The 13,197-nt window shown below is 43.4% G+C and overlaps 1 protein-coding gene across 4 annotated transcripts in view; it reads right to left on the bottom strand.

Moving 5' to 3' along the window:
• Positions 1-2,508: 2,508 nt before the first annotated feature.
• Ckap5 (cytoskeleton associated protein 5) overlaps positions 2,509-13,197 on the bottom strand; it is a 91,674-nt gene continuing 80,985 nt past the window's right edge. For all 4 annotated transcript variants that reach the window (XM_070032429.1, XM_070032430.1, XM_070032432.1 and 1 more), the window contains exons 37-44: positions 12,811-12,998; positions 12,237-12,312; positions 9,762-9,950; positions 9,531-9,668; positions 9,037-9,120; positions 8,782-8,941; positions 3,401-3,552; positions 2,509-3,264 (exon numbers count right to left, since the gene is read on the bottom strand). In XM_070032429.1, the coding sequence (XP_069888530.1) occupies positions 3,025-3,264; positions 3,401-3,552; positions 8,782-8,941; positions 9,037-9,120; positions 9,531-9,668; positions 9,762-9,950; positions 12,237-12,312; positions 12,811-12,998 (1,227 nt within the window). In that variant the 3' untranslated portion in view covers positions 2,509-3,024. The remainder of the gene's footprint in view (positions 3,265-3,400; positions 3,553-8,781; positions 8,942-9,036; positions 9,121-9,530; positions 9,669-9,761; positions 9,951-12,236; positions 12,313-12,810; positions 12,999-13,197) is intronic.

Below are 13,197 nucleotides of genomic sequence, written 5' to 3'. Positions count from 1 at the left end.
TCCTCAGTTATAGAGTACCATGGCGTTGTTGGGACATTTATGATGCAGGGGCCACTGCAGCCTAAAACACCGGTGACAGTGAGTTTCAATTCATGTGAAACGTGCACCTGTTCATACTTCGTGGAGGCTGAGCCACGCGGATGTAAGACGGGAGAAGAGCATAGTGGTTACCATTCTCAGCTGATGATCTTCAATTAACTTGAATAAGTGCAAAAGGGATCCTTTCTTTCTTTATTTTGGGGGGTCCAGTTGTGGGGCTTGAACTCTGGACCTGGGCGCTGTCCCTCAGCTCTTCAGCTCAAGGCTAGTGCTCTACCACTTGAGCCACAGCGCCACTTCCGGGTTTTTTCTTTTTGCTTATGTGGTGGTGTGCTGAGGAATCGAACCCAGGGCCTCAGGCATGCAAGGCAAGTGCTCTACCACTGAACCTCCTTCCCAGCCCCGCGGGATCTTTTTCTTTACTTGGCAGTATATTGTTTAGATTCAGGGCCTCAGGCTTACCTTGGCTTGTGCTCTATCACTTGAACCAAATCTCCAGTCTGGCTTTTATTGCTGGTAATTTTGGAGATGGGGTCTCATGGACTATGTAGCCCTGGCTGGCATTAGTCTTCCCAAGTGCTGTGATTATAGATATGGCCCATCACATACAGTCTTTCACTTTTCACTACATGAAGCAACAGAGAATTAGGATAGAGTTCTTTTTATTCTTTGATTTAGATTGACCATAAAGCAGGATTAAAAAAAAATGCAGTGCAACTTCAGTGAGTTTGCAGTATCTCTGTCACCCAGAATTTTAACCAGAGCATGGTGGAAGGGATTCAGAACGAATGCACTGCTAAGCAAGGTGGATTGTGCTTTCTAAGGAGGCTGAGATCTGGATTGTAGTTTGAAGCCAGCCCAGGGCAGAAAAAAAATCCACGAGATTCTATCTCCAAAATTATCAGCAAAATAGCCAGGCTGGAGAATGGTTTAAGTGGTAGAGAGGTCTGCTGAGTAAGCATAAAATTCAAGTTCAATCCCTCAGTACTGAAAAAAAGAACACTCAGACCCCCCCCTTTTTTTTTTTTTTTTTTGGGTCAGTCATGGGACTTGAACTCTGGGTCTGGGCACTGACCCTTAGCTCTTCAGCTCAAAGCTAGTGTTCTAATACTAGTGCCACAGTGCCACTTCCAGTTTTCTGGTGGTTTATTGGAGATAAGAGTCTCATGAACTTTCCTGCCTGGGCTGGCTTTGAACTGTGATCCTCAGATCTCAGCCTCCTGAGTAGCTAAGATTACAGGCTTGAACCATTGGCACCCGGCTCCAGAACCTGTTTTTTAAACAAGAACACACATTTTCATATCTCAACATCACCATCAGTGTTGCAAGCTTTGAGATCTTGGAGTTTTCCAATGAGCTCTTCTAACTCTAGACCCAGTGCAGTCAAATACGTATGTGCGATATGCAGATGAACCCAAATCTTGCTGCTGGGTGGGAAATACTATGGCCCAAATTGGTCCTTCTACAGCTGCAAATTCCTATCTTGTCATGAACACTTACCTCTTTCCATGAAGTCCTATAAGGGAGAAAAGCAAGGTCAACTCTGGGCAGCTTAGAGATCACTTCAAAGTTATGTCTGGGAGGCTGGGAAGGTGGCTCAGTGGTAGAGTGCTTGCCTTGCATGCATAAGGCCCTGGGTTTGATTCCTCAGCACCACATAAGCAGAAAAGGCCGGAAGTGGTGTGGCTCAAGTAGTAGAGTGCTAGCCTTGAGCTGAAGAACTGAGGGACAGTGCCCAGGCCCAGAGTTCAGGCCCCACAACTGACTGACCAAAAAAAAAAAAATTATGCCTGGAACCAAGGGAAGGTAGACTGATTTGATGAACAACCAAGAGGGGATTCGTTTCATGTCAGTCTTTAATTTCTTGAACACCAGCTGAATAGATGGTGGGCTAAAAGTCAAAGTTGTTAGGATTGCCGAAGCCTCCCCTGGCCCCAGAACTTCTGAGTTGTAAGGAGTTTTTCTGACTGTGGACACAGTTGCTGTGGAATTTACCCCAGGGGTGAGTTTTCAGATCAGGTATAAAGCAACTGGTAGTCTGGACAAACAGAGCCTCAAGATGGGAGGGAAAGGACTAAACTCTCACTGATCCATTTATGGGGTGGCAACCATTATAGGCCAGCCAATGCAATCTCATGTCCACTTGAGCATCTAAGTGACTGATACCAGGAGTTCCTTGGAACTACCAGAGAACATTGGGATACTGGGGGAAGTCAACCAAAGCCTCACTTGAGGAAAGGTGAGAGTTCCTGACTCCATAGGAACTGCATGGGAAAAGCAGAAAAGCGAGTCTCTCCTACTGCAGTGACATGGCTTGGAGGGTGTGAGCCAAGAGAAGGCAGTGCTTGGAAGGCAGGTGCTCCCTTCGCTGGCTGAGCATCCAGCAGTCCTGCGGGGGGCAGAGGCGTGGTGGCATAAAGAGGTGCCAGCTCTCACTAATATGGAATATGGAGCACTTGAGGAAACAGGTATAGTTAATGCAAACTTTATTTATAAAAGACTCTTAAATTAGTTGTCTCATGCCATGCATTCATACAGAATACAGTGATCCTTCAGGGCTACAGAGAGAAGAGCTCACAAACTCAACGGAAAACTATTAAAGAGTTTCTAATAGTGAAAAGCTAGGAAAGATTAGGACAATTTTACAAATGAGCAAGTAAAAAGAAAACAAAAGGAGGAGGATATGGAACCTAGTCTGAGCTGAGGGCAGCTGTTTCAGTCTGTACACTAAGCTAATCCACGACAGTCTTCTAGAAGTGGAAGCGGAGGTGGTGTCAGTGATGCTGTGCAGATGGGAGGCACAGAGCGCCACCCTGTCCAGCCCAGTGCCCTGCGCTCTTTCCCGTCCCTGTCCCCGTCCACGTCCACGCTGCTGAGTACTTACGACCAGTCTGTGTACGTATGCTAGGCCTGCAGCGGCCACTTCACACTACAGGGCTTCTAGTTTAGTAAACTAAAGCTGCAGGGTGCGGAGGATGGGCAGCTTCATTTGCGACTGCTCTTTATTCTCTCCAGTCTCTTTTTCAAGTCGTCTATGTTGGTTGTGGAAGAGGAGGTCAGGGTTCCGGCACAGTGGGTCTGGTTGGAATCCAGGGCTGAGTGCTGGTGCTGCTCCCGTGACTCTCGCAGCTGGGAGAGCTTGCTGTGCAGCATGTCTGTAGAAGAGGCCACTGGGGGGATTGCTGGTTTGGAGAGCAAAGAGGTCAGCGGAGGCCGATCATCTTGCTAGTGAGGGAAAAACAGACACCACGTAAGTTCAGGGAAAGCAGGCTGGGATGCACTAGGGCCAAGCGACTCCCTCTGGGCTAGTCTGCCCCTGACCTGCAGTCCTCCAGACCCACATAGAAGGAAGGAGGGGTACCTTTGTGTTGTCCAGACCACACCGCTGTCGGAGGATTTTTAGCCTTTCCAGGTAAACAGATGGTCCCACCTCTTCTCCATTAGTGTTACCTATGGAGGACACTGTGCTTGTGGGGGTAGGCACACATGTGACCTCCATCTGAGGGGAGATGCCTAGAGAGGAAAAGATAAACAATATTGATATGTACATGTACCACATTTCCAGACTTCTTTGCTTAATCTGCCACTGAGAACACTAATTTCCAATGGTAGAGTAGCTCATATCTGTAATCCCAGCTGCTCAGAAGGCACAGATTGGGAGGACTGTAGTTCAAGGACAACTGGGCAAAAAAGTTACCAAGACTTCATCTCAACCAAAAAACCAATCCTGCATGGTAGTACATGCGTATAATTGAACTATGCAAGATGTCGTAGGTAGGAGATCACAGTTCAAAGCTGGCCCCAGGCAAAATATGCATGAGTCTCCATCTGGATCCAGCTAAAAGAACTGCTAGTACAGATCAAGTGGTAGACTATCTGCTTAGCAATCATGAGGCCCTGAATTCAAATAAAAATAAATAAAATCTAAATAGAAATAAATAAAAGCTAAATTTCCAGGGCTGGTGGTGTAACCAGTAAATACCGTAATGATTTGGGTTTAATCCCTAAAGCAAAAGCAAAAAACAAACAAACAAAAAAACAACCCCCCCCCCAAAAAAAAAAATCTCTGGAGGCTCTTCATTGTGCTCAAAACCAAAGCAAACAACAAAGGTTTATCTGGAGTTGGTGATAAAAGGTGTTCTCAAATATACAAGATAAACTTAAAGAGAATTTCAAGGATTAATAGACAGGTGGAATGTAAGTTGGTCAGTCCAACCACACCCTGGTTATGCAAAAGGTATTCCAGGAATCACAGTTGACTTGAACAATCCAAAAGACCTGAGCTACTGCAGAGTATATTAGAAGAGCCCAACTAAAACACCTGTGCACCTTAAATCTGCAGAAGATTCAGATTAAGGGCTGGGAATGTGGCTTATTAGTAGAGTGCTTGCTTTGCATGCATGAAGCCCTGGGTTCAATTCCTCAGTACTACATGAACACAAAAAGCCAGAAGTGGCATGGTGGCTCAAGTGGTAGAGTGCTAGCCTTAAGCAAAAGAAGCTCAGGGACAGTGCCCAGACCCAAAGTCAAAGCCCCAGGACTGGCAAAAAGAAAAAAAAAAAAGAAGATTCAGATTAAATTTAGACCAGTTCATAAAACTGGGAGCTCTTTGCTGTAAAGAACTATGTGGGCCCTATGACCTTTAAGAGGTCCTTATGAGGGACACAGAGAGATGCTGAGGTGTCTAGCATTAGAGTATTTGTAACCTTGTCACAAAGATCAATGTTCTGGGAGGAGAAGGAAAACCATTAACTAAACCAAAACAAGAACAAGAAAATCAATTTCGGGTCCTTAACTTCTGAGAGGGAACAATCATAAAATACAACATTTAAAAAATAACTTGGGCTCAGTGATATAATTCTTGTCTTACATACATTGAGGCTCTGGGTTCCTGGGTTTGATTCTCAGTACCACAAAACAAGAACACCAATTTCCCCCCCCACAATCCTGGGGCTTGTACTTTAGGCCTGGGCACTGTCCCTGAGCTTCTTTTGCTTAAGGCTAGCACTCTACCACTTGAGCCACGGTGCCATTTCTGCCTTTTTTGTTTATCAGTCTCACGGACTTTCTTTTCTGCCCAGGCTGACTTTAAAATGAGATCCTCAGATCTCAGCCTTCTGAGTAGCCAGGATTATAGGTATGAGCCATCAGTGCTTGGCATGAATGCCAATTTTATTTATTTATTTTTTTACTTTTTTATTGTAAAGATACTATACAGAGGGTTACAGTTACATGAGTAAGGTAATGAATGAGTGCACTTCCTATTGGGCATTGTTACCCCCTCCATTGTTTTCCCCCTACTATCCCTTCCCTCCCTACCTTCCCCAAGGTTTTTTTTTTTTTTTTTTAATTGTGATTAAGTGATTACATAATTTCCCAAATTTCACAGTATTGTGGAATAATGATGCTCATTTAAAGTCACAAGTTCATTCTAACTTTCCTGGGGCAAATTGTCTATCACGTCTATAACATATAACGGTGTACACATACATACCATACATGTGATCAGCAGCATGGGGATATTTAGTAGTGGTTCGACCAGATGAGTGGGAGTTCTTTGTTTCTTTTTTTTTTTTTTTTTTTTTGGGTCCGGTCATGGGGCCTGAACTCTGGGCTTGGGCACTGTCCCTCAGCTCTTCAGCTCAAAGCTAGTGCTCTACCACTTGAGCCACAGCGCCACTTCCGGCTTTTTTCTTTTTGCTTATGTGGTGCTGAGGAATCGAACCCAGGGCCTCAGGCATGCAAGGCAAGCGCTTTAACCACTGAGCCACCTTCCCAGCCCAGTTCTTTGTTTCTTAAGTCCTGTTAGTTTTGTCGTATCACCTAACATTTTGGATTTAGCATCCACTTATCAGGGAGACCATGTACCGTTTGTCTCTTTGCTGTTGGCTTACCTCGCTCAACATGATTCCTTCTAGCTCCATCCATTTCCCTGCAAATGCCATTATTTTGTCATTTCTAATGTCTGCATAATATTCCATTGTGTCTAGATACCACAGTTTTTGGATCCATTCATCTGTGGTGGGGCAACTGGGTTGTTTCCACATCCTAGCTATTGTGAACAGTGCTGCAATAAACATGGAGGTGCACGTGTCCTTGTATATTGGTTCCTGTTGTTCAGGGTAGATGCCTAGAAGTGGTATGACTGGGTCATAAGGGAGGTCAATCTTTAGCTTTCTAAGGACCCTCCAGACTGTTTTCCAAAGTGGTTGTATATATAAGTGTACATGAATGCCAATTTTACATCAACATAAATTTGTTATTCTTCCAAAAGAAAAATGGAAGAAAAAAAATAGAAGTGTAACACAGGGAAAAAGCAAAGAAGGAATTTTTTTCTTGAGAAAAATGAGAGAAAGAGGCCCTTCTCTATATAAATATGTGCACACACTCTGCTCCCCCTCTTCAAGAAAACCCCATTACTCCCTGCCCCCCCAAAAAGGTTTCTTGGAGAGGAGTAATATAAGGTATCAAAAACAAGGAATATTCTAACTGGTTAAGAGTGGAAATGAAGCTTTAGCTGAGAAAGACATGCAAAGAGAATGTGACCTGAATCAGAAACCCACACAGGGCAAACAAACTCTGAAATTGAATAGTAGGTACAGTTCACTGAAATTGGACAAAACCTTAACACAGAGTAAATGTGACAGTTGAAGTCTGCCCTGACAGGGGGCTTTTGCAGCTGGCTCTATCTGGTTGAAGGCTGCAGCAGCTTTTTCTAACTAAAACCTCTTTCATTTTCCTTTGCCACTAGATTGAGAGCAGTAATTTTCAGTGTTTTTTTTTTTTTTTTTGGTCCCATTGTAGGGCCTGAACTCCGGGCCTGGACGCTGTCCCTCAGCTCTTCAGCTCAAGGCTAGCACTCTACCACCTGAGCCACAGAGCCACTTCCGGTTTTTTTCTTTTTTGCTTATGTGGTGCTGAGGAATCGAACCCAGGGCCTCATGCATGCAAGGCAAGCGCTCTACCACTGAGCCACCTTCCCAGCCCAATTTTCAGTGTTTTTAAAAAATAATTTATTGTGGAGATAGTAACATTTCAGCTTGAACTTAGGATATTCATTCACTAATTTATATCATTTAACAATTTTTTTTTGGTCTGTTGTGGGGCTTGAACTCTGGACCTGGATACTGTCCCTCAGCTATTCAGCTCAAGGCTAGCACTCTACCACTTGAGCCATAGCACCACTTCTAGTTTTCTGGTGATTAATTGGAGATACGAGTCTCATGACTTTCCTGCCTGGGCTGGTTTTGAACCGGGATCCTCAGATCTCAGCTGGGATTACAGGTTTATGCCACCAGCATCTGGCTTCAACAAATATTTTGTTGCAGGCAACAACAAAATCCTTCCCTTACGCTTTAAAATCAGAAGACAAACAACTGATCTAATAGATGCTGTGTCATATGTTAGTAAGTGAGCAGAGACAAAGATCTGAAAGAGGAAGGGAGCTAGCAGTGCAAAAACACCTAAAAAGGCAGGGCAAAGGCATCAAGGTCCCTGAATACTCCAGAAAAAGCAAGGAGATTGGTGGAATTGCAGTGTAGTAAAATGTGGTCAAAGATATCAGACAACATGAGACTCTGGAGAGCTTTTACTCCAGTGGTATGCAGACTTCTAAATAATGAGAAGCCACATTCTGATGCTCTCTGTGGAAATGAATGTAGGGAGGCAGGTTAGTGGGGGAAGGTAGAAAGGTAGTGTTATTATATTCTAGGTGAAAGGCAGTACTCTGTCTGCCATGGTAACAGAAAGAAGGTAAGGGGCTGGGAAGGTAGCTCAGCGGTAGAGTGCATGCCTTGCAAGCATGAGGCCCTGGGTTTGATTCCTCAGCACCACATAAACAGCAAAAGCCGGAAGTGGCGCTGTGGCTCCAGTGGTAGAGCGCTAGCCTTGAGCTAAAAGAGCTGAGGGACAGTGCCCAGGCCCAGAGTTAATGCCCATGACCAGCAAAAAAAAAAAAAGAAAGAAGGTAAGGAGAAGTTTGGGTAGATCCTACATGTGGTTTCCAGGCAAAAGCATTTCCTGACAAGAGAAGGAAAGACCAAAAGCTTTGAATCTATCAAAAACTAGAGGGACCAAGATGGAGAAGAGTACAAATTGAGCAGGTTTGAGAAAGGGAATATCAAAGCTTATCAGTTTGTTTGTTTTTGATGGTCATGGGGCTTGATCTCTGCGCCTAGGCACTATCCCTCAGCTCTTTAGCTCTACCACTTGAGCCACAGTGCCACTTCTGGTTTTCGGGTAGTTTATTAGAGATAAGTGTCGCTACCACCTCGACCAGCAAGGAAGACGCGACACCGGACTCTTCTCTCTGCAGTTTATTCAGGACCTTTGAGTAATCTTCTGACCCCAACCCTGGGGAGAATTCCCCACAGCCTTAAGTACCCGCTGGGTAGCCAACCCTGATACGCCACGTGGGAACCACCAATAGGTTCAGGTGCGCGGAAGCAAGCCAGATTCTTTGCCTTAGCCATATAAGGAGTTGTTTACCACGAGAGCACTCGCCATCGGGAAGGCGGAGGGCAGAAGCCGGCGCCATCTTCCAGGTGCGGCCTCTCGCAGCTCTCTACAGATAAGAGTCTTACAAATTTTCCTGCCTAGGCTGGCTTTGAACTAAGATTCTCTTATCTCAGCCTCCTGAGTAGCCACCACAAACACCTGGCTACTTATTAGTTTTTGACAGATTTACAAGCTGGGAGCTATTTTGAGCTCATTCCTGGAACTCTCAAAGAAAATCATCCATACCTGTTGAAGTGGGAATGCGGCCTTTGCCTTCCCTCTCCATCTCAATCACCCGAAGACCTCTTTCAACATAACTCTGAAAGAACTGTGAGGAATTTTTCAAAAATGGTTCAATATCAGCATCTGAGTATTTCTTCTTATATTCATATAGCTCTGCTAAACCCTGATAAATAAGAAAAAGGAAGAAGTTGGAACGGATGTATTAGTGCTCCTTTTCCACAAAGCATCTCCCCTTAGTCTTAACTCTTTCCTTCTTACCTCTTTAGTATTCTCTTTGGAGCCAATCTTCTTAAAAATCTCTGCTAAGAAATCATTTACTTTAGCCTTTGATGACTTTTCATCCTGAAAAATGAAAGGCACAAAGGTGGGATGATTTGACTTGAATTATTAATTAGGAGCTAATGATAAGCTCTTAACAGAAAAGTACCTCAAAATCTGGACCTGCTAAGTTCTGTAGGGAGAGGAGGCATCAGTCCTGCAGAATTGCAGCAGAACCATCAACATGATGAGCCTTCAGTCAGGTTTTCCCCTCACTTAATGATGGAGAAACTGGTCTATCTCTCCAATTAAATAGAGCCCACAGTGAATTTATCTAAGGACCAATGCTTTGGGGCCACAGAAAACTTTCCTTGAGGCCCCAAAACACATAATTATTTCTCATTTTTAGAACTTTAGAATGGAAATGGTTAAGCACCACAAGAGAATGATAATACCAGTCCCTTAGCCTTCACCTTGCAAGTCAGGCCACTCACTATTCGAGAAGCTCCCTTTTCTGTTTCCTTATCAGACTTGTTGCCAGTCTGGTCCATACTGTGCTTCATCATCCGGCAGAGATGGGCTTCCAGCTCGGACTCATTCTTATTGTCAATCATTGTGAGGTGGTCTAGGATCTGAGGGAGACAAGCACATTCAAATAGTAGCAATGCCTTTCCCATGATGTTCTTCTATGATCTCTTTAGGGACCAGTTGTTGTTCTCATTCACCTTGGGTCCTTTTAATTTGCATAAAGTGTGCAGGAGGGTCTTTAATGTCCTTATAGGAAATTCACTTTTGCATTGCTTCAGTTTCTCTTTAGGGAACACCTTCATGAAAATGTGGATATCTAGAAGAATTCTGTCTAGGTTAATGCTGTTGATGGTGTCTGGCAATAGTCGAACCATTCTCCAGAGACACTATTGAAAAAAAGAAACATAGTTAGAAGTGACTGAAGAATGAGGATAATTTGTTATCCTTCCCAAGTTCATAGCTCACTTCAGAAAAGATGGGCAGTATATAAATGTGGATCTTTTCAGCTACTAGAACAGAAAACATCATCTCAATTGTGTTACTCACTGAAGTAGGACAAGTCATCCTTCTAACCATCCATCCCTACTCTTTCTTCCCACACTCCCAGAGATGGAGGCCATCATTTAATATTGTGAAAATGTGTTTTGCAGCCACCACCAAAAGTGGTAGAGGACAAAATGAAGTTAATCCCTTTGAGCCATATAAAGTTTTTCAGCCAGGTGTCGATGGCTCACACCTGTAATTCTAGCTACTCAGGAGGCTGAGATCTCAGGATCATGGTTCAAAGGCAGCCTGGGCAGGAAAGTCCATGAGACTCTTATCTCCAATAAACTACTCAGAAAACTGGAAGTGGAGCTATAGCTCAAGTGGTAGAGAGCTAGCCTTGATCTGAAGAGCTGAGGAACAGCGCCCAGGCCGAGAGTTTAAGCCCCACAACCACAAAAATAAAAAACAAAATAAAAAAAATTCAATGTGGTAAAGAAGGTATCTTGCCCTCTTGCCAAAGAGCTGGGGCAGAAATTTCTGCCCATTCCAAAGGATGGTGAAGTTTAGGCTGTGTGAGGACATTACTAAGGTCTAAGGGCAGCAGGTTGACATAGTCCAGGTTTACAGGAAGAAGTATGTCATCTACACCTGAATAGGTGCATCAGGAAAAGGTTTAGAGGACAAATGTTCACTCCAGCAAGGTGTTAACACCAGGCTCAAATTTAACAAAGACTGCAAAAAGATCCTGGAATGGGAAGCCAAATCTTACAAAGTACGAAAGAATAGCACATATAAAGAAGAAACAAGGCAATCTTAAGACAATGTTCAAAGGAAACTGCTTCAATGAAGAAAATGAGCCAGGCACCACTGGCTCATGGCTGGAATCTGAGATCTGAGGATCATGGTTCAAATTCAGCCTGTACAGACATATCCAAGATATGATCTCCAATTAACCACCCAAAACCCCACAAACAAACAAAAACAAAGCCAGAAGAAGAGGTGTGGCTCAACCAGTAGAGTGCCAGCCTTAAGTGAAGGTATAAGGCCTTGAGTTCAAGTACTGGTACCAAAAAAAAAAAAAAAAGGAAATTCCATTTTGGGTTTCTTGGTACTTGAAAATAGAATAATTTAAATTGTTTAACTAAATCTAAGATTTCTTATACTATTATCATGTAGTAGACTTACAATATTATACATATGTTCATTCAGAGTCTCTAATTAAGAGACTGAAATATTATAGGGCCATGCATCTTTACCCCTCAAATATAAAAAACTGTCCTATCAAACTTCTTGCCATTTGAATCTAGGAGAACTGGTGAAATACCTACAATACAGCTGTCTGAGGCCAAAAATTTTTAGGCTTGAGCTCAGGGTATAAATTGGCAAAAGGGGAATTTTTATTTTTATTTATTTTTTTGGTCGGCCGTGGGGCTTGAACTCTGGGCCTGGGCGCTGTCCCTCAGCTCTTCAGCTCAAGGCGAGCGCTCTACCACTTGAGCTACAGCGCATCTTCCGGTATTCTGGTGGTTTATTGGAGACAGGAGTCTCAAGGTCTCTCCTGCCTGGGCTGGCTTTGAACCGCGATCCTCAGATCTCAGCCTCCTGAGTAGCTAGGATTACAGGCGTGAGCCACCAGCGCCTGGCTGGAATTTTTATTTTTTAAAAATTATTTACTTATTAGTCAGGCACCAATGGTTCATTCCTGTAATCCTAGCTACTGAGGAGGCTGAGATCTGAAGATCATGGTTCAAAGGCAGCTGGGGCAGGACAGCCCATGAGACTCTCATCTCCAGTTGACCACAAAAAAAAGTGGGGGGGGGAGGGGCCCAGAGGTGGAGCTGTGGCTCAAGCTTAAGTGGTAGAGCACTAGCCTTGAGCAAAAGAGCTCAAATTAGGCTGGCCTTGGGGCTTATATGTATACATACACATGCATATGAGACCGTCTCACTGTGTCTCACTGGAGACAGGACGCAGACTGGCCTTGAACTCATGACCTTCTTGCCTTTGCCACCTGTGTGCTGGGACTACAGTAGTGTGTACCACTATGCTAGGTTTGCCAATTACATCTTTTCAGATATGTCTTAGTTTATTTCAATGTTTTAAGCTCAATTTTTTTTTTCCTTATACGTCTAACAAAGTGATGGTATATTTGAAAAGAAAAAGAGATAAAGTAATTTCAACATCACCTTCATAACAAGCTCTGAGAATTTGGGAGAACTGGCTGTTGCTAGCAGGCTATCTTGGAGCAAAACAAGTAGGGCACTGGAAAGACAAACATACCAACATAACAACATGAATATATTTCAAGACTTCATTATAATACAATCAAATCATTGAAAGGCCAACTATGAATATTCCCTATCCATCTAGTAAACTGAGAACTCATGGATAAGGATCCATCTATGATTATTTACCATTTGGTTATTAAAAATAAAAATCACTAAGTTCTTACTATGATAAAGTTATCTGGTTTTTAGTGTCATTGGTAGACCAGAGAGAAATGTACCTGAAATGCACATGCTAGGAGAACTGATACATTTCATAGTCCATTCTAGAGAACTCATAGTATTAGTCATCTACTGAGTTGCTACTAAACTACGGTCTCAGACTGGAACACTTTGGCTCCTAAATAAGAATAATAAGCCAACTTATTAGAAAAATATGAACTTATAGTTGACCTAATTTATAGTTGACTTTCTAATTTTCATTTGTAAACAAAGGAGAGGCTATTTGGACTTTTCTGCATAGATTCAAATATACCTCAGGATGTTGGTCTGGTCTGATTTCTCCAAAACTTTCACCACCAAGAGGTTCACAGAACGGATCACCTGTTGTCCTTCCTCCAGATCTTCAATCCGGGAATCCAGCATTAAGGTGATGAGGCCATGCATCAGGTCTTTTAGTACTCCAGTGGAGGCTTCCCGGGCAAGGCTCTCTATCTGAAACAGCTATCCAATCCTAACTATGTTAGGGTGGTTAAAACTCAAAATATAGGTATTGGTGGTTCATGCCTATAATTCTAGCTACTGTGGAGGCTGAGATCTGAGGATCATAATTCAAAGCCAGCCCAGGCAAGAAAGTCTGTGAGACTCTTCAATCAACCACCAGAAAGCTAGAAGTGGTGCTGTGGCTCAAAGTGGTAGAGTG

This window comes from Dipodomys merriami, unplaced genomic scaffold (assembly GCF_024711535.1).
Source record: "Dipodomys merriami isolate MVZ:Mamm:240054 unplaced genomic scaffold, mDipMer1.0.p SCAF_21, whole genome shotgun sequence".
NCBI lineage: Eukaryota > Metazoa > Chordata > Mammalia > Rodentia > Heteromyidae > Dipodomys > Dipodomys merriami.
The sequence above is the reverse complement of the archived record's forward strand: the minus strand, read 5'-3'. Positions and strand labels throughout refer to the sequence as shown.